The sequence below is a fragment of the Mustela putorius genome, unplaced genomic scaffold (assembly GCF_011764305.1).
Source record: "Mustela putorius furo isolate JIRA1106 unplaced genomic scaffold, ASM1176430v1.1 tig00000596_pilon_pilon_pilon, whole genome shotgun sequence".
Classification (NCBI taxonomy): domain Eukaryota; kingdom Metazoa; phylum Chordata; class Mammalia; order Carnivora; family Mustelidae; genus Mustela; species Mustela putorius.
The window spans coordinates 2,996,379-3,016,357 of record NW_025421428.1 but is presented as its reverse complement, the minus strand read 5'-3'; the positions used below and the strand labels follow the sequence as shown (position 1 = coordinate 3,016,357).

General features: G+C 41.7%; 1 protein-coding gene across 7 annotated transcripts in view; it reads left to right on the top strand.

Annotated features, from left to right (window-relative positions):
- Positions 1-19,979, top strand: part of CDK5RAP2 (CDK5 regulatory subunit associated protein 2) — a 175,095-nt gene that overhangs the window by 23,387 nt on the left and 131,729 nt on the right. For 6 of the 7 annotated variants that reach the window (XM_045082319.1, XM_013047364.2, XM_045082318.1 and 3 more), the window contains 2 exons: positions 12,373-12,483; positions 15,974-16,050. In XM_045082319.1, the coding sequence (XP_044938254.1) occupies positions 12,373-12,483; positions 15,974-16,050 (188 nt within the window). The remainder of the gene's footprint in view (positions 1-12,372; positions 12,484-15,973; positions 16,051-19,979) is intronic. The other variant, XM_004775639.3, reaches the window with a different exon arrangement.

Genomic DNA, 19,979 nt, shown 5'->3' with positions numbered 1-19,979 from the left:
TTTCTTGTGCTGTTCTCGTTAGTGACAAAACAGAAAATGTAAGTGTTAACAAGAGGGCAAAGGACAGACAGTTTGATGCAGTCTGTTGAACGTTTTCTTTTATCCAGTCCAAAAAATATATATATATATATTTCTAAGATTTTATTTATTTGACAGACAGAGATCACAAGTAAGCAGAGAGGCAGGCAGAGAGAGAGAGGGGGAAGCAGGCTCCCTGCCAAAGCAGAGAGCCGGATGTGGGACTCAATCCCAGGACCCTGGGATCACGACCCGAGCCAAAGGCAGCGGCTTAACCCACTGAGCGACCCAGGTGCCCTGTCCGAAAAATATATTTATTGAAAAGTATTATATGCTCTAACCAATTATTTTTTTTAAATGCTGGACCCCTCCCCCACCCCCCGGAGATGTATTAACATTCGAGTATAGCTATTACTATTTTACTGTATTTCATTTTAGTTCTTTTAAAATCAACTTTATTGAAATATAATTAAAACGAGCAGAATTCACCAGTTTTAAGTGTTGGATGAGTTGTGACAAGTGTGTACTCCCTTGTAAGCTGTCATAATCAAAATACACATATATATATGTATAAAACATATAAATATGTGTTTTTTTGGGTTTATGTCTGTACAGTTCTAGGCTAATATAGCCATCACCACAATTAGAATACAGAACATTCCATAATGCCAAAAAATTCCCTTGCGTTGTCTCTTTATGATCAAGCCCTCTCTTTACCCCAAACCTCTGGCAACTAGTGCTCTGGTCTCAGTCCCTATAATTTTGCTTTTTCCTGATGTCTTATAAATGGTATCATACAGTAACATAATCTTTTGAGGCTGACTTCATTCCCTTACCATAAGGTCTTTGAAATTCATTCATGTTGTTGTTTGTATCATAGTTACTGGGTATTAGTCCATCATACAGATACACACTTTATGTAGTCACCCTTTGAAGAACATTGGGTTCTTTCCAGGTTTTGGTGGCTCTTATTAAAGTTGTTGTAAACATTTGTGTACAGGTTTTGGGGGGAATGTAGGTTTTTATTCCTCTAGGGTAAGTACCTAGGAGTGGAATTGCTGAGTCATGCCCTAAGTGTAGATTTTTTTTTTTTTGGTGGGGAGGAGGTGTAAGGAACTGCTGAACTCTTAGGCAGTGGCTGTGCCATTTTTGTGTTCCCGTCTGGAGTTGGAAGATCCCGTTTGCTCCATGTCTTCAGCAGCATTTGGTGTTCTCAATTAAAAAAAAAATTTTTTTTAGCTATTTTTAACAGGTACTAAAACTCACTGTAGTTTTAATTTCTGTTTTCCTAATGACTGAAGATGTTGAAAATCTTTTCTTGTGATGATATGTCATCTGTATATCTTCTTCTGTGAAGTTCCTTTGAAAAATTTTGGCCTATTTTTTTTTTTCTTTTTAATTAGATGGTTTTCTTATAATTACATTTTGGGAGTTATTTATGTATTCTAAATACTGTTCCTATGTTGGATTTGTGATTTGCATATATTTTCTCCCAGGAGGTAGCTTGTCTAATCATTTTCTTAACACTGTTTTTCAAAGCAAATGTTAGATTCTGACAAAGCTCAATTTATTGATCAAAAATTTTTTTAAAGTGGATCATGGCTTTGGGGTGTTAGATAAGATCTCTGCCTAGCTCTGGGTCCCAAGGATTTCTCCCATCTATTCTTCTAAAAGTTAGTTAATTTTATATTTTACATTTAGATCTATGATCTAATTTGAGTTAACTTTTATTTAAGGTATGATAGGTTGAGGCTCATTTTTTTTTGGAAATAGATGATGATGTCGAATCATCAGATCAGATTTATTATTTTGTAGATGGATGTCCAGTTGTTCCCATGGCATTTGTTGAAAATGAAAAGACTAGCCTTTCTCCAAATACAATTCTCCACTGAATTGTTATTTGCACTGTGAAAAATAGTAAAAGGAAAACCTTGTTTAGAAGGGAGTTAGAGGCCAGGAGAGGGAGCTTTCAGCCCTGTCACTTGTCAGTCTCTGAGCCTGCCGGAGGAGAAGCTCCTTGCTCATAGGTACTTAACTATCCCAGCAGGAGGAAGGAAGGTTTCTTATGCCTCGCAACAGCCCAGCCAATGAGAGACTGTCACCCAGGGAGAAGCCACCATACTTAGAGCTCCCAGTTTACCCCAGTGGACTTTTCAGCCCTTCCCGACTTATCCCTTTCCTGTGTAAAACAGCATTTCTTGCCTCTGTTCTCTGGACTGGCCTCTGGTTTTTCCACAGCTTGCTTGTCCTGGATTGCAATTCTCTGCTCTTCCTGAATAAACCCATCTTTTGCTGGTGGAAGAACTGGCAGTTTCATTTTTAAGGTTAATAGCAGCTTTGTCAAAAATCAATTAGCTGTAATTGTATGGGTCTATTTATGTAGTCTGCTTGATTGGATTCTCTTTCAAAGTTGTTTTCACCCATCTAGCTCTTTTACTGTTCCATATAAATTTTGTAATCAGCTTGTTTCTACCTACCAGAAATCCTGTGGGCATTTTGATTGGGATTATGTTAAATCTATAGATCAGTTTGGAGAGAATTGACATCTTTATTATATTGTCTTCCAATCCATGAATTTGGTAAATCTCTTCACTTATTTAGGTTCTTGATTTCTTCAGCATTTTGTGGTTTTAAGCATACGTAATGTTTTATCAGATTTATATTTATAAATTTACATTTTTTTTGGAGGTATTCTAAAATGGTGTTTAAAAAAGTTCAGTTTCCAGTTTTTTGTTTCTAGTTTATTGAAATATGCTTGGTATTTGCATATTGACTTTGCTAAACTCAGAATTCTGGGATCTTTTTTGTAGATTCCTTGCGATTTTCTATGTAGATAATCATATTGCCGTCAGATAAGGATGGGGTTTATTTCTTCCTTTCCAAACTGGATGCCTTTTATTCCTTTTCCCTCGCCTTATTACGCTGTCTAGGACTTCAAATGCAATGCTGAATAGGAATTGTGAGAGTGGATATCCTTTCCTTGTTCCCAGTGTTAGGGAAGTAGCATTGCTTTTCATCTTTAATTAAATATGTTGTTTGTAAATGTATGGGTTTTTTTGTAGATGCTCTTTAGCAGATTAAGAAGCTTCCTTTAATTCCTAGTTTGCTGAGTATTTATCTTGAGTGGCTTGTTGGTTTTTATCAGATGCTTTTTGTGCATCTGTTGATATGATTATATATTTTTTCTTCTTAGTTTTTTAGTCTGGTAGATTACATGGATTGCCTTTTGAGTGTTGAGTTAGACGTATATTCCTGGGATAAATCCCACTCATGATGTATTAATCTGCTTTTTCAATTTGGTAAAATTAATTGAGGATTTTCCATCTCTATTCATGAATGACTTAGTCTATAGTTTTCTATAGACTATAGTAATGTTTTTTTTGTCTGGTATTGGTATTGGGGTAATGTTGCCCTCATAAAATGAAGTGGGAAAGTTCCCTTACCTTCCATTTTCTGCAAGAAATTGTGTAGAAATGGTATGATTTCTTCTTTAAATATTTGATAGAAATTGCTACTGAAATCATCTTGTTTCAGAATTATCTTTCCTGGAAGGGTTTTAATTACAAATTCAATTTTTAAAATAGATACAAGACTATTCTGGCTATCTGTTGCTTCTTTGGTGAATTTTGATAAATTGTGCTTTTCACAGAATTGGGTTATTTCATCCAAGTTGTCCAATTTATGTGCATAGAGTTGTATGCATTTTTCTCTTAATACCCCTCTGCTGTGGGAACTGTAGTGATAACCTCTCTTTTGTTCTTTGATATCGGTAACTTATGTCTTCTCTTTTTTTCTTCTCCAGTCTTGCCAGAGGTCTGTCAATTTCATTGATCATTTGAAAGAACCATCTTTTCAAGTAGGCTTTTTTCTGTTATCTTTCTGCTTTCCATTTTATTATTTTCTGCTCTTATGTTTAGTATATCTGTCATTTTGCTTGCTTGGGGCTTTTTTGCTCTTATTATAGCTTCTTAAGGTAGAAGCTTAGATTGTTGATTTGAAACCTTTCTTATTTTCTAACACATTTAATCATATAAATTTTCCCCAGTCACCACTTTAACTGCACTCTACAAATTTTGATAATATTTGCATTTTTATTTAATTCAAAATATTTTCTGATTTCCTGTGAGACTTCCTCTCTGACCCATGGATTGTTTAGAAATGTGTTATTTGAAGATGGCGGAGAAGTAGCAAGCTGAGACTGCTTCAGCTAGCCGGAGATCAGCTAGATAGCTTATCTAAAGATTGCAAACACCTGAAAATCCATCGGCAGATCGAAGAGAAGAAGAACAGCAATTCTGGAAACAGAAAATCAACCACTTTCTGAAAGGTAGGACCGGCGGAGAAGTGAATCCAAAGCGACGGGAAGATAGACCCCGGGGGGAGGGGCCGGCTCCCGGCAAGCGGCGGAGCAACCGCGCACAAAATCAGGACTTTTAAAAGTCTGTTCCGCTGAGGGACATCGCTCCAGAGGCTAAACCGGGGCGAAGCCCACGCGGGGTCAGCGTGGCCTCAGGTCCCGCAGGGTCACAGAAGGATCGGGGGTGTCTGAGTGTCGCAGAGCTTGCGGGTATTGGAACGGGAAAGCCGGCTACAGAGACAGAGCCGACAGTAAGCTCGCAGCTCCGTGTTACCTTGAACCGGTCGCAGGCTCGGTGAGCTCGGAGCGCGGCCGGAGGTCAGGCAGACGGGAGTAACTGGGCGCTGTTCTCTGAGGGCGCACTGAGGAGTGGGGCCCTGGGCTCTCGGCTCCTCCGGGCCGGAGACCAGGAGGCCGCCATTTGTATTCCCGTCCTCTGGAACTCTACGGAAAGCGCTCAGGGAACAAAAGCTCCTGAAAGCAAACCCGAGCGGATTACTCACCCCGGCCCCGGGTAAGGGCGGTGTAATTCCGCCTGGGGCAAAGACACTTGAGAATCACTACAACAGGCCCCTCCCCCAGAAGATCAACAAGAAATCCAGCTGAGACCAAGTTCACCTACCAAGGAGTGCGGTTTCAATACCAAGGAGAGCAGCAGAATTCCAGAGGAGGAGAAAGCCAAGCACGGAACTCATGGCTTTTTTCCTGTGATTTTTTTTAGTCTTGCAGTTAATTTAATTTTTTCTTTTTCATTTTTTTTTTTTTTTTTTTCTCGCCTTCGGGTAAAAATTTTTTTTTTTTAACTGTTACCTTTTTCTTTTTTAACGATTTTTTACTAGTTTATCTAATATATATATATATATATATATATATATATTTTTACATTTTTCTTAGGTGTTTTCTTTTTTTTAAAAAATTCTTTTCTTTTCTTTTCTTTTCTTTTTTTTTTTTTTTTTTTTTTTTTTTTTTCTCTCTTCCTTTTTGAACCTCTTTTTATCCCCTTTCTCCCCACTCACGATTTTGGATCTCTTCTAATTTGGTTAAAGCATATTTTCCTGGGGTTGTTGCCACCCTTTTAGTATTTTACTTGCCCCTTCATTTACTCTTATCTGGACAAAATGACAAGACGTAAAAATTCAACACAAAAAAAAGAACAAGAGGCAGTACCGAAGGCTAGGGACCTAATCAATACAGACATCGGTAATATGTCAGATCTAGAGTTCAGAATGACAATTCTCAAGGTTCTAGCCGGGCTCGAAAAAGGCATGGAAGATATTAGAGAAACCCTCTCGAGAGATATAAAAGCCCTTTCTGGAGAAATAAAAGAACTAAAATCTAACCAAGTTGAAATCAAAAAAGCTATTAATGAGGTGCAATCAAAAATGGAGGCTCTCACTGCTAGGATAAATGAGGCAGAAGAAAGAATCAGTGATATAGAAGACCAAATGACAGAGAATAAAGAAGCTGATCAAAAGAGGGACAAACAGCTACTGGACCACGAGGGGAGAATTCGAGAGATAAGTGACACCATAAGACGAAACAACATTAGAATAATTGGGATTCCAGAAGAAGAAGAAAGTGAGAGGGGAGCAGAAGGTATACTGGAGAGAATTATTGGGGAGAATTTCCCCAATATGGCAAAGGGAACGAGCATCAAAATTCAGGAGGTTCAGAGAATGCCCCTCAAAATCAATAAGAATAGGCCCACACCCCGTCACCTAATAGTAAAATTTACAAGTCTCAATGACAAAGAGAAAATCCTGAAAGCAGCCCGGGAAAAGAAGTCTGTAACATACAATGGGAAAAATATTAGATTGGCAGCTGACTTATCCACAGAGACCTGGCAGGCCAGAAAGAGCTGGCATGATATTTTCAGAGCACTAAACGAGAAAAACATGCAGCCAAGAATACTATATCCAGCTAGGCTATCATTGAAAATAGAAGGAGAGATTAAAAGCTTCCAGGACAAACAACAACTGAAAGAATTTGCAAATACCAAACCAGCTCTACAGGAAATCTTGAAAGGGGTCCTCTAAGCAAAGAGAGAGCCTACAAGTGGTAGATCAGAAAGGAACAGAGACCATATACAGTAACAGTCACCTTACAGGCAATACAATGGCACTAAATTCATATCTCTCAATAGTTACCCTGAATGTGAATGGGCTAAATGCCCCTGTGAAAAGACACAGGGTATCAGAATGGATAAAAAAAACAAAAACCCATCTATATGTTGCCTCCAAGAAACACATTTTAAGCCCGAAGACACCTCCAGATTTAAAGTGAGGGGGTGGAAAAGAATTTACCATGCTAATGGACATCAGAAGAAAGCAGGAGTGGCAATCCTTATATCAGATCAATTAGATTTTAAGCCAAAGACTATAATAAGAGATGAGGAAGGACACTATATCATACTCAAAGGGTCTGTCCAACAAGAAGATTTAACAATTTTAAATATCTATGCCCCCAATGTGGGAGCAGCCAACTATATAAACCAATTAATAACAAAATCAAAGAAACACATCAACAATAATACAATGATAGTAGGGGACTTTAACACTCCCCTCACCGAAATGGACAGGTCATCCAAGCAAAAGATCAGCAAGGATATAAAGGCCTTAAATGACACACTGGACCAGATGGACATCACAGATATATTCAGAATATTTCATCCCAAAGCAACAGAATACACATTCTTCTCTAGTGCACATGGAACATTCTCCAGAATAGATCACATCCTCGGTCCTAAATCAGGACTCAACCGGTATCAAAAGATTGGGATCATTCCCTGCATATTTTCAGACCACAATGCTCTAAAGCTAGAACTCAACCACAAAAGGAAGTTTGGAAAGAACCCAAATACATGGAGACTAAACAGTATCCTTCTAAAGAATGAATGGGTCAACCGGGAAATTAAAGAAGAATTGAAAAAAATCATGGAAACAAATGATAATGAAAACACAACGGTTCAAAATCTGTGGGACACAACAAAGGCAGTCCTGAGAGGAAAATATATAGCGGTACAAGCCTTTCTCAAGAAACAAGAAAGGTCTCAGGTACACAACCTAACCCTACACCTAAAGGAGCTGGAGAAAGAACAAGAAAGAAACCCTAAGCCCAGCAGGAGAAGAGAAATCATAAAGATCAGAGCAGAAATCAATGAAATAGAAACCAAAAAAACAATAGAACAAATCAATGAAACTAGGAGCTGGTTCTTTGAAAGAATTAATAAAATTGATAAACCCCTGGCCCGACTTATCAAAAAGAAAAGAGAAAGGACCCAAATAAATAAAATCATGAATGAAAGAGGAGAGATCACAACTAACACCAAAGAAATACAAACTATTATAAGAACATACTATGAGCAACTCTACGGCAATAAATTTGACAATCTGGAAGAAATGGATGCATTCCTAGAAACATATAAACTACCACAACTGAACCAGGAAGAAATAGAAAGCCTGAACAGACCCATAACCAGTAAGGAGATTGAAACAGTCATTAAAAATCTCCAAACAAACAAAAGCCCAGGGCCAGACGGCTTCCCGGGGGAATTCTACCAAGCATTTAAAGAAGAACTAATTCCTATTCTCCTGAAACTGTTCCAAAAAATAGAAATGGAAGGAAAACTTCCAAACTCATTTTATGAGGCCAGCATCACCTTGATCCCAAAACCAGACAAGGATCCCACCAAAAAAGAGAGCTATAGACCGATATCCTTGATGAACACAGATGCGAAAATACTCAACAAAATACTAGCCAATAGGATTCAACAGTACATTAAAAAGATTATTCACCACGACCAAGTGGGATTTATTCCAGGGCTGCAAGGTTGGTTCAACATCCGCAAATCAGTCAATGTGATACAACACATCAATAAAAGTAAGAACAAGAACCATATGATACTCTCAATAGATGCTGAAAAAGCATTTGACAAAGTACAACATCCCTTCCTGATCAAAACTCTTCAAAGTGTAGGGATAGAGGGCACATACCTCAATATCATCAAAGCCATCTATGAAAAACCCACCGCAAATATCATTCTCAATGGAGAAAAACTGAAAGCTTTTCCGCTAAGGTCAGGAACACGGCAGGGATGTCCATTATCACCACTGCTATTCAAACATCGTACTAGAGGTCCTAGCCTCAGCAATCAGACAACAAAAGGAAATTAAAGGCATCCAAATCGGCAAAGAAGAAGTCAAATTATCACTCTTCGCAGATGATATGATACTATATGTGGAAAACCCAAAAGACTGCACTCCAAAACTGCTAGAACTTATACAGGAATTCAGTAAAGTGTCAGGATATAAAATCAATGCACAGAAATCAGTTGCATTTCTCTACACCAACAGCAAGACAGAAGAAAGAGATATTAAGGAGTCAATCCCATTTACAATTGCATCCAAAACCATAAGATACCTAGGAATAAACCTAACCAAAGAGACACAGAATCTATACTCAGAAAAAACTATAAAGTACTCATGAAAGAAATTGAGGAAGACACAAAGAAATGGAAAAATGTTCCATGCTCCTGGATTGGAAGAATAAAATATTGTGAAAATGTCTATGCTACCTAAAGCAATCTACACATTTAATGCAATTCCTATCAAAGTACCATCCATCTTTTTCAAAGAAATGGAACAAATAATTCTAAAATTCATATGGAACCAGAAAAGACCTCGAATAGCCAAAGGGATATTGAAAAAGAAAGCCAACGTTGGTGGCATCACAATTCCGGACTTCAAGCTCTATTACAAAGCTGTCATCATCAAGACAGCATGGTACTGGCACAAAAACAGACACATAGATCAATGGAACAGAATAGAGAGCCCAGAAATAGACCCTCAAATCTATGGTCAACTAATCTTCGACAAAGCAGGAAAGAATGTCCAATGGAAAAAAGACAGCCTTTTCAATAAATGGTGCTGGGAAAATTGGACAGCCACATGCAGAAAAATGAAATTGGACCATTTCCTTACACCACACACAAAAATAGACTCAAAATGGATGAAGGACCTCAATGTACGAAAGGAATCCATCAAAATCCTTGAGGAGAACACGGGCAGCAACCTCTTCGACCTCTGCCGCAGCAACATCTTCCTAGGAACAACGCAAAAGGCAAGGGAAGCAAGGGCAAAAATGAACTATTGGGATTTCATCAAGATCAAAAGCTTTTGCACAGCAAAGGAAACAGTTAACAAAATCAAAAGACAACTGACAGAATGGGAGAAGATATTTGCAAACGACATATCAGATAAAGGACTAGTGTCCAGAATCTATAAAGAACTTAGCAAACTCAACACCCAAAGAACAAATAATCCAATCAAGAAATGGGCAGAAGACATGAACAGACATTTCTGCAAAGAAGACATCCAGATGGCCAACAGACACATGAAAAAGTGCTCCATATCACTCGGCATCAGGGAAATACAAATCAAAACCACAATGAGATATCACCTCACACCAGTCAGAATGGCTAAAATCAACAAGTCAGGAAATGACAGATGCTGGCGAGGATGCGGAGAAAAAGGGGAACCCTCCTACACTGTTGGTGGGAATGCAAGCTGGTGCAGCCACTCTGGAAAACAGCATGGAGGTTCCTCAAAATGTTGAAAATAGAACTGCCCTATGACCCAGCAATTGCACTATTGGGTATTTACCCTAAAGATACAAATGTAGTGATCCAAAGGGACACGTGCACCCGAATGTTTATAGCAGCAATGTCCACAATAGCCAAACTATGGAAAGAACCTAGATGTCCATCAACAGATGAATGGATCAAGAAGATGTGGTATATATACACAATGGAATACTATGCAGCCATCAAAAGAAATGAAATCTTGCCATTTGCAACAACGTGGATGGAACTAGAGCGTATCATGCTTAGCGAAATAAGTCAAGCAGAGAAAGACAACTATCATATGATCTCCCTGATATGAGGAAGTGGTGATGCAACATGGAGGCTTAAGTGGGTAGAAGAATAAATGAAACAAGATGGGATTGGGAGGGAGACAAACCATAAGTGACTCTTAATCTCACAAAACAAACTGAGGGTTGCTGGGGGGAGGGGGTTTTTGGGAGAAGGGGGTGGGATTATGGACATTGGGGAGGGTATGTGATTTGGTGAGTGCTGTGAAGTGTGTAAACCTGGTGATTCACAGACCTGTACCCCTGGGGATAAAATATATGTTTATAAAAAATAAAAAATTAAAAAAAAAAAAAAAAAAAAAAAAAAAAAAAAAAAAAAAGAAATGTGTTATTTAATTTCTAAGTATTTGGGGATTTTCCATTTTCTTTGTTATTGATTTCTAGCTCAAGTTTATTATGGTCAGAGAACATGGTTTGATTTCAGTTATTTAAATTTGTAAGCTTTGTTTTACGACCCATGGTATCTGTGGGCGTATCCATGAACAAGCAAAGTGAACCTATGGAAAAGTTGCAAAATTGCCCAACAACCAACCGTATATACTGTGTCTAGGTTCATCAATTAATATTTTGCTTCATTTGCTTTCTCCTCTCTTTCTATTCCTTCTTACTTGTTAGAGTTAAGTGCAGACATCATGACAGCATCCTTAAGTACAGAGCATGTATTTCTTACTTAGGACATTCTCCTGCAAAATCATAATACTGTTACCCAATACAAAGTTGTTACTCAGATTCCCCCACTTAGCCTCATGAAGCTTTTTTCTTTTTTTTTTTAAATTCAAGATTTATTGTATGTTTTCATTGCACTTAGTAATCATGCCTCCATTACTTCTATTTATTAAAAAGAATTCCCCAACCATTTTTGCCTTAAGATTGTTGTTAAGATTTTTGAAGGGGCACCTGGATGGCTCAGTTGTTAAGCATCTGGCTTTGGCTCAGGTCATGATCCCGGGGTCCTGGGATCGAGCCCCACATCCGCTCCCTGCTCAGCGGGAAACTTGTTTCTCCCTTTCCCACTCCCCTGCTTGTGTTCCCTCTCCTGCTTATCTCTCTCTGTCAAATAGATAAATAAAAATCTTAAAAAAAAAAAAAGATTTTTGAAGAGTTCAGGCCTATTATTTTGCTAATATCCTTATATTTGGCTTTGTCTGATGGACTCCTTAATTGGGTGCAGGCTCAAAGTTGTGGGCAGGAACATTTTAAATGAAGTTGCTGCTTTCAGTGCTTTATTTCAGGAGGCACGGCACGTCAGTTTGTCCTACTACTTGTGATATTGAATATATTCCCTTGATTGAGGTGATGTCTACTGGATTCCTAAATTGTACCAATACCAGGGCACCCAGGTGGCTCAGTCTGTTAAGCATTGGACTCTTGATTTCAGCTCAGGTCGTGATCACAGGGTTGTGGGATTGAGCCCTGTGTTGGGCTCTGTGCTCAGCGGGGAGTCTGCTTGAGATTCTTTCCTTCCCCCTCCTCCCTCTCCCCATGCATGCCCATGTTCTGTGTCTCTCTCAAATAAGTAAATTTTAAAATAAATGAATAGTAATGGTAGCTTTTCCTTTTGTAATTAATAAGCCATTTTGGGGGCATTATCTTGAAGCTGGGTGAATATCCTTTTCTCCAGTGATCTTTTATCTGATGCTTTTAGTGCTGGTGATTCTTGCCTGAATCAGTTACTACTGTGGTGGTTGTATAATGGTGGTGTTCTTTTCCTTTTATCCTTGTACGTTTATTTACTGGATTTCTTTTGTAAAGAAGAGATTTGCCTCTTTCTTTCTATTTTCTTTTTCTTTTTTTCCTTACTTATTACCAATGTGGAGACATGAGTTCTTTCCTGTCAGTATCATTCCAGTGCTCAGCTTGTCTTAAATTTGAGAACAACTTACTTAAAATTGAGAACGACTTACTCCTGGGTTGGTACAGCTGCGGCAGAGGGAAATTTTCTGTAGGATTTAACATTTAAATCCTAACATTAAATCCTTAGGCCTTAGGCCTTAGGACCTGTGGGGGTTAATGCAGGTACCATGCTTTAGAGCTTGCTTTTCGATAACCCTTCTGTGCTTATTTTCCAGCAAATCACTGAATTGAAGAAAGAAAACTTTAATCTAAAGCTCCGCATCTATTTCCTGGAGGAAAGAATGCAACAGGAATTTGACGGCCCCACCGAGCACATCTATAAAACTGTGAGGTCCCACTTCTCACCGCCACCCCCAGTGTCTTTGCTCATAGTCCTTCCCAGCAGAAATTTGATTAATATTTGTTCTCAGAGTGAGCCTGAATAGACAGAGCTGCTTTCATTTAATTTGAATTGATTATGGGCAGCATAAAGACAATAGGATGACCTTAATATTAAGCAAAGAGATACAAGATTAATTTTAAGGGAATCTTTTCTCTCGTTTTAAAATCTGAATTCTGATTTACTGTCTTTATCTCCATTGCCTTTTCGTAATTATTTATAATTTAGACAAAAGCAGTGAAGTGGTGGAATGTCTTTGGAATCGCAGATTGCCGGTAACTGCTGTTACCAACTAACCTGTGTGACCATAGGCAGGACACCGCAGCTCCCTGGGCTTGCTTTCAGGGGGAAGTGATCATCCCTCTGTCACAGAGTTGTTGGTGTGGATTAGAATGAGATGACAGACGAGGAGCCCCAGCACACAGTCAGTGCTTGACAATTGTCACCATTGTCTTACCGAGCTTCCCTTGGCAGCCCAGGTTAGGACTGTCAGTTTTCTGTGCTGTGACTCTTCTGGATTCCTTGTGCGCTTGCTTGTAAACTGTCAGAAAAACGTCTGTTCCCTTCTAAAGTCTTGACCTGGGGGCCTCCGCCTGAGAGTGGAAAACAGAACTTGGCTTTCGTGAAAAGACATGAGTACGAGCAATATTTCAGTGCCCAGTTTTTGGCTTTCTCTAGTAGATTCGCCCTCGGCCTGGGAATTGGTCCATCTTTTCTCCTCTGAAGTTCGGACCAGTGGAAACTTTTGGAGGGAGAAAAGCACCTCTCCTTGAGTTTCAGCAGCTGAACTTAAATGGGCTTTTCTTGAAGAGGGATTGTTGTGCTTCTGAGCTTTTCCAAGAATTGAAAAGCCCCCTTGTGCCTTAAGACGGTTTTCTTTTTTCTGTAGTGTGGGGGTGGAAAGGCAGTGAGAATGTCTCCTTTTCTGGAAGGGAGTGAAGATGCAGTCACAATTTGAAGGAAAGGCCAATAGCCTAAAACATTTTCTATGTAAGTACGGTTACATACTTCTGGGCGATAAGGAGCCAAATTGTGTTAGTTGCTTGTTCTGTGTCAGGCACTGTCCTGGGCGTTGATACATTCATCATCTTATTTTAATTGTTGGGACAGCCCTGTGCAGTGGAGATTATCCTCATCTTACAGAAAAGGACACTGAAATTCAGAGATGATCAGTAACTTGCTTGGTGTCACATAGCTACTATGAGAGGTGGATTTTGCACATAGGCCTGCTGACCTTTTGTCCTATGCTGTTTAGCCTTTCTTCTTTTTACATGGCTTGAATAGATGACCTGATTTAACTGCGCTTTTATTTCAAGTTTTTGGATAAGTACATGGCTCGAAATTCAAAAGGCATCAGAGGAATACACTAAAAAGGCTTTCATCCACCCTTGTCTCCCAGTTCCCCAGATCTAACTGATGTTATTAATTATTTATGCAGAGGAATTTTATGTATATACAAGCGTGTGTGTGTGTGTATGTGTGTGCGTGTGTTTGTATTAAATCCCCTTTCTACATAAACACAGGCACGTCCTGTTCTGCACCTTGCATTTTTCCTTAACACTATCTTGGATATCTTTCCTTAACCGTGGTTTGAGAGCTTCTTCGTTCTTTTTTATAATGGTATTCCATTTTCAGCTTGTACGGTGTCTTGATTTGGGGTTGGGAAACTTACTATCACATGCATGAATTTATAACTTGAGGAATTGGGCTTGAGAAAAATAGCCTAGAGGACACATGAGCCCTCCATCCTTTTAGATCCCTGGGTTGGGAGCTAGTTAGTTTGTCAGAAAGCAGTTTAGAATATCTGGTGTCAGTTCCCACACAGAAACCCTCTGCCCTTCCTGGAGCAGAAAAGGAACCCTCTGTCTGAAGGGTTTTCACAAAATGCAGTTGAAGACCAATGCACTGGCATGTAGCATCCTTTCTTCGAAGATCAGCTTCTTTTAGAAAAAGTTGGGCCTCACAGATGACTTGTTCAGCTCTTGTTGTTGACAGCGAAGAAAATCTTGAGCGCTGTCTGCCAGGCCCTTCTCATCTGTTAGCTCCTTTGCTCCCCACATCCCCTGTGTCAGGTGGGCTTGTGTCATTCCTTTGACGCTTGAGTGGCCTGAAAGGACACATTCTGCTTTCTTCCCTCCTGGACTTGTGCTTGCAAGGGCGAGTACAGGCTGGTGCTTCCGGTTTTGTGTTTGATGCTAGCGTGAAGCCAGGGCTTGTGTCTGCCTTGTTTACCATGGTGTCCCCAGTGCTGAGTGCCATGCTCAGCCTGTCCCAGGTGATGGGGATATGTCTGGGACATGACAGGAGAAATACACGAGCAGCTGCTGACTTAGGACAGTTTCCTCCTGGTAAAGAGGGGAGGGAGCGTTCGAATTCCTGTCCTCGTGAATGGATTGGTGTTCATTCCTGCTGACTTCTCATTCTGGGGTCCTCGTTCCCCCAGGGCTGCTTGGGAGAAAGATGGGAGGTGTGTCCCCCGAGATGGTAAATTTTCCTGGAAATGGGGCTTTTATTTAAAATAATATGCATGTATTATGGAGTAGAATATAAAATTGTTATGAATTATTAAAACCAAACAGGAGCAAGATCTCAGAGAAATCTTGGGTTTATAGCAACCCCGTTGCAAACTACACACTCAGATCCCAGTCTCTCCTACTTGAGCTCATCTGATATTCTGTCTGCAATACACTTGTGGACCAGTTTGGGCAGCTCGACCCTGCCCCTCTGTCTCACATTGCAGTCTGTTAGCCAGAGAGTCTGTCTTTGGATTCCCGCGTGAGTTAGAAGCCCACTGCCATGTGTGACTCCCCTCATCCCAGTCCGTTAAGAGAAGGGTGGTTGGTTGGAGAGCACCGTGGTGTCCCTTATAGACAGCTTGCCCCATGCAGTCATGGCTCTTTTGGATGAGCCGTGAGACCGTGAGATGCACTGATGTGACCTCCCAGTTATCCATCCACATGTTGTGGGGTTTTTTGTTTTTGTTTTTGTTTTTTTTTTTTTTGAAGCTGTAACACATTCCCACTGCTGCAGCCCCCGCATGCATGATTGTAAACAACCAGAAGTAATTGCCTTGGAATGGTAAAAGCAAACTGCAGAATTGCTTGTAAATTTGCTTGGCGGAGGGCAAACAATTTTTAAATCAGCCTCACTTGTATGACATTTATGCCTCAGTGTTTGAATGCTCTGGCTGTTAGAAGCTTGGAAAATTTACATAATTGTTCCAAGTCTTGAGAAACCCAGGGCTTTCTTGTGAGACCACCAGTGTTTAATAATTCCCTTCTCCCTGTGCCCTGAGGCTAATGAGGTTTTGAATCTAGCACCTGCCTATTATAAGCATCATGTAAGTTAGTGTGTGCTGAAAGCGGTTTCCCCACTGCAGACGTTCAGGTGTTCCACATTTTACATTGTTTCTTTTCTTTCCTGCTCTTGACTGGAAGAACATCGAACTCAAGGTGGAAGTAGAGAGTCTGAAACGGGACCTCCAGGAGAGAGAGCAGCTGCTCATCAAAGCCTCGTGAGTACCTGTTGTCCTGTCACCTGCTTGCAGGGCGCTTGGGGTCCCAGTGGCGAAGGCTGAGTGGGTCAGTAGGACACAGCCGTGCACTTTCTAGGCCAGTTTGCTCTCTCTGGGCCCCAAGGATGCCAAGGAGGTGTTCGTTTTTATTTAATTAATTTTCAGCAAACTTTGAAGTGTAATATAATGGGGAAAACTATCCCATCTTAGGGGTACAGTGTGATGACTTTTCAGTAAGCAAACACAACTCATGGGGCACCATCCAGATAAACCAGAACATCACCAGTCCTCCGGGAGTCCCCTTTGTGCTCCCAGAACTTAGCCTTCTCCACCAGGATAACCACTGCGCTGACCACCGATAGCCTCAGTTTAGTTCTGCCCGTTTCTGAACTTTATAGGAATGGAATCGTGCACTGTATACACACCCTTTTGTGCCTGGCCTCCTTCCTCAGCACTATATATGTGAGATCCATCCCTGTCCTGAATTCTAGTGGTAGCTCATTCATTTTCATTGCTGTGGAAGCTGGAGGGGCTCACAGGGGTCCTGAGTGAGGCTGGGGGGCAGAGGGTAGGGCTTTTTTTTCAGAATAACTAATTTCTGTATCTGTTCAGCGCACTGGGGTTTCTTGTAATATTTTATTTCAAAAAGGTGTCCTGCTTAAAACTAACCATTTGAAAACTGTTATTTCAGTTAATCACATAATTAATTTAAATATTTATTGATCAACAAGCCTAGCTTAAAGAATGCAGTCTATGACTTGATTGGTTATCCATCTATTCATAAATGCTTACTGCGTAATTGTGCTATATACTGCAGATCTGCAGAGCCCGGGGAGGTGTATAGCACGCCTGGAGTCTCATGGAGGCACAGGGACAGAGGGCGTCTGGGGGTCCAGGACCCCAAAATGTACAGAATTTTGCTTGGTGAGCATGGACTAAGACTTCCCAGGGCTGAGCCACCAAGGATGTGGCTGAAAGCTTAGGTGAAAACGCCTCATCTGTCATGGGAGCCAAGCTCTGGCGTGATGTGGTGGGCCAGGAGCATGGCACCTTCGGTTTAGGACGAGTGGCACTGCTCTGGGCCTGGCCCTGTGATTCCTTTCACTGCCACGCCGCTGGCCGCTGGAAGCTGGGCCGCTGCTGGCTCTTAAGACTAGAGGTTCCCGGGCTTCCCTGAGTTACGGCGGCCTTGCACATGTGGTATTTTCTGAACGAGTCAATGAATAAGTGAGTGATTGAACAAGTAAACTAGATTGATAAGTTTTTGTTTTTTTGGTTTCTGTTGCTATTTTGCTGCTATTCTTGTTTTCGTTTTGAAGCACAGCATCTCTCTGGCAGGAAGTCAGATCGACTTTACCAAGTCGGAAGCCAGTAGGAGAGTTTGAACTTGGTTTTTTTTTTTTTGTCCCCACCTGCTGCAGGTGGTGGCTAGGACTTGTTCACAGGCATGCACCTGCAGGAACCCAAACCCATGAAGATGATGCACTCTTTTCCATGCCATACACAGGGCCGAATGGTTTCAGGGCTCGTGCACGTGTTTCTGTGCATAGGTTCCCAGGTCACTGAAACAGACCTTTTTGGGTCTGATCAGTTTTATTAATTTATCCAGAAAATATTAATAAATATTTTCTGGATAAATAAAGCAGCTGTTGTGTGCTGCCCTGGGGATGCATTGGTGATCCAGGTGGACACTTGGGGCTTAAGTTCTAGAAGGGGTGATGGCGAGAAAATACTTGGAATAGTCAGCGTTTGGATATGAAGTGGGAAAAGAGCTGTGAGAAAGGAGAGGAGCAACGGGTGCTGACAGAGTAGGAGCAGACCTGCAAACAGAGACGTGTGGCTAGGAAGGGGCCCCGAGGAGCCCGTAGGAATGAGCCGGTGCCCTTGCAGGTCTGAGGAAATATGGGAAGTCTGGGGGGCCTCCCCCTTGTTCTGGAGGGTCTTGAGGCCACAGCAGAGATTATCCCAAGATAAATGGAAAGCAGTCACGGGTTTCCAGCAGCGGACACAATGAGAGTTTAGTTTTGTGGAGGTCACTGTGGGTGCTGAGTGGGAAGTGATGGTCCACAGAGCACGAAGGGAGGCAGGGAGACCATGAGGCCGTCCAGGAGTTCAGGTGAGAGACTAGTGACGGAGGTGGACGGGTGGGTTAGAAGGACATTGGGTGAGCAGCGTCAGCAGGGCTTGGTAATGGCTGGGAAGGGCACGTCAGGGACGACTCCTAGGTTAGGACCCAAGATCCAGAGCTCTGTTTTTAAGAATGTTTGCAATGACTTACCCGTTCCAGCTCTCTCCACCAGCTCTTCATCCCACCGGCATAAGCTCACAGGCACTAAAAATGTTCTGTTCCTGCTGCTCTAGCTTTGGCCCAGCTGACACTTCTGCCTCTTGTCCTCTCCCAGTCTAGATGCCTTCCCTGTCACTTACCTGACACGGAGACTCATGGTGAATCCCGCGTGGCTGCCCAGAGCCTGCATCTCAGACTCTTCCTGAGCTTCTCTGGTGTAGAAGCTCACTCCCATGTGTGTGCAGCACTTGGCTGGTTGTTGGTTTATTTATTTATTTATGTATTTTTAGAGGGGGGCAGGGGAGGGGCAGAGAGAGAGGGAGAGAGAGAATCTCAAGCAGGCTTCATGCCCAGCACGGAGCCTGGCACGGGGCTCGTCTCAACCCTGAGAGCATGACCTGAGCTGAAATCAGGAGTGGGACACTGAACCGACTGAGCCTCCCAGGGACCCCAGCACTTTACAGTTTATAAAACACTCTTGCTTCCATTTGCACGCCATCGTCCTGGGAGCTAGGCACATCTGGAGGAAGATCTCACTTTGGAGAGTCGGGGGTTTCGGCCTGGAGAAGGGAAGGACCGTGAGGAGCACCGCTTCAGCAGGGTGATGGAGGCTGGGATTCGAACACGAGCCCCTCACTTCTGGTCCAGCACTGGTTTTGTATTCTTTTTTTCTTTCCATGTGTGTGATTCTTGTGCCTCCAACATGACTCTTGTGTCATGACAAGAGTCTGTTCTCCTTTAGTGGAACATGGGGCTTCTCGCCCGTTCCTCCTTTGTGGGGCCTCTGTGTGCCTTGCCCGCCCTAAGACAAGCCCAGGGGCTGCCACATCCCAGCGAAGTGTGCCTTTCCCTCTACCCTCACTGCCCAGCACGTCCAAGTGTGTGTGGCACATTGTTGTGGTGGAAAAATAACCTTTATTAATGCCCTCAGCAACCTTTTACTACCCTTTCATGATGGTTGCTTTTTCGGAGGGCGGGGGCAGCTGGAAGATACGGGACCTGTCACAGGAAAAGCCCCTGCTTATTCTCAAGAACTATAATTAGAATGGAAAGACTCAAGGGAAAGTGTTGACAGTTAAAAGGGGGAAGCGGGGGTGGTATTTATAGAAAGTTCTTTTTTGTATCGGGGAAATGCTGGGTTAGACCACTTTGTCCTACCCTTGCCTCGCCTTAGGCCTTGCTCTCTCTCTGTCTCTCTCTCTCTCTCTCGTCTGTTGGCCCAGATTCTATAAGGAGAGACAGGGTAGGAGGAGTGAGCTGGCATTTATTGAGATCCTACTCTGCCCCAGACCCTGTGCCAGGCACTTGACACACTTTATCAATTTCACAACAATGCTGTGAGGCAGCTGGGATTCCCATTTGAGTGTGGAGAAAACTGGGGCTCAGAGGAGTTCGGGGCCTGTCCAGCTTGGTACCAGAGGGTTGGGATGGGTCTGGCTCGGGAGCCCACTCTGTCTGTGCCAGAGTAAACATGTTTGTGTGCTGGCTTTTCACTGTTATATTTATCAGTTCCAATAAGGGGACATTAAAAACAAAAGCAGACATATTGTCGGGAGTAAATTTTATCTCTGTAGCTTTAAAACACAAACAAAAATAATAATTCCATTAGTAGAGGAAAATTGCACCGTACTGCTGAGTATAA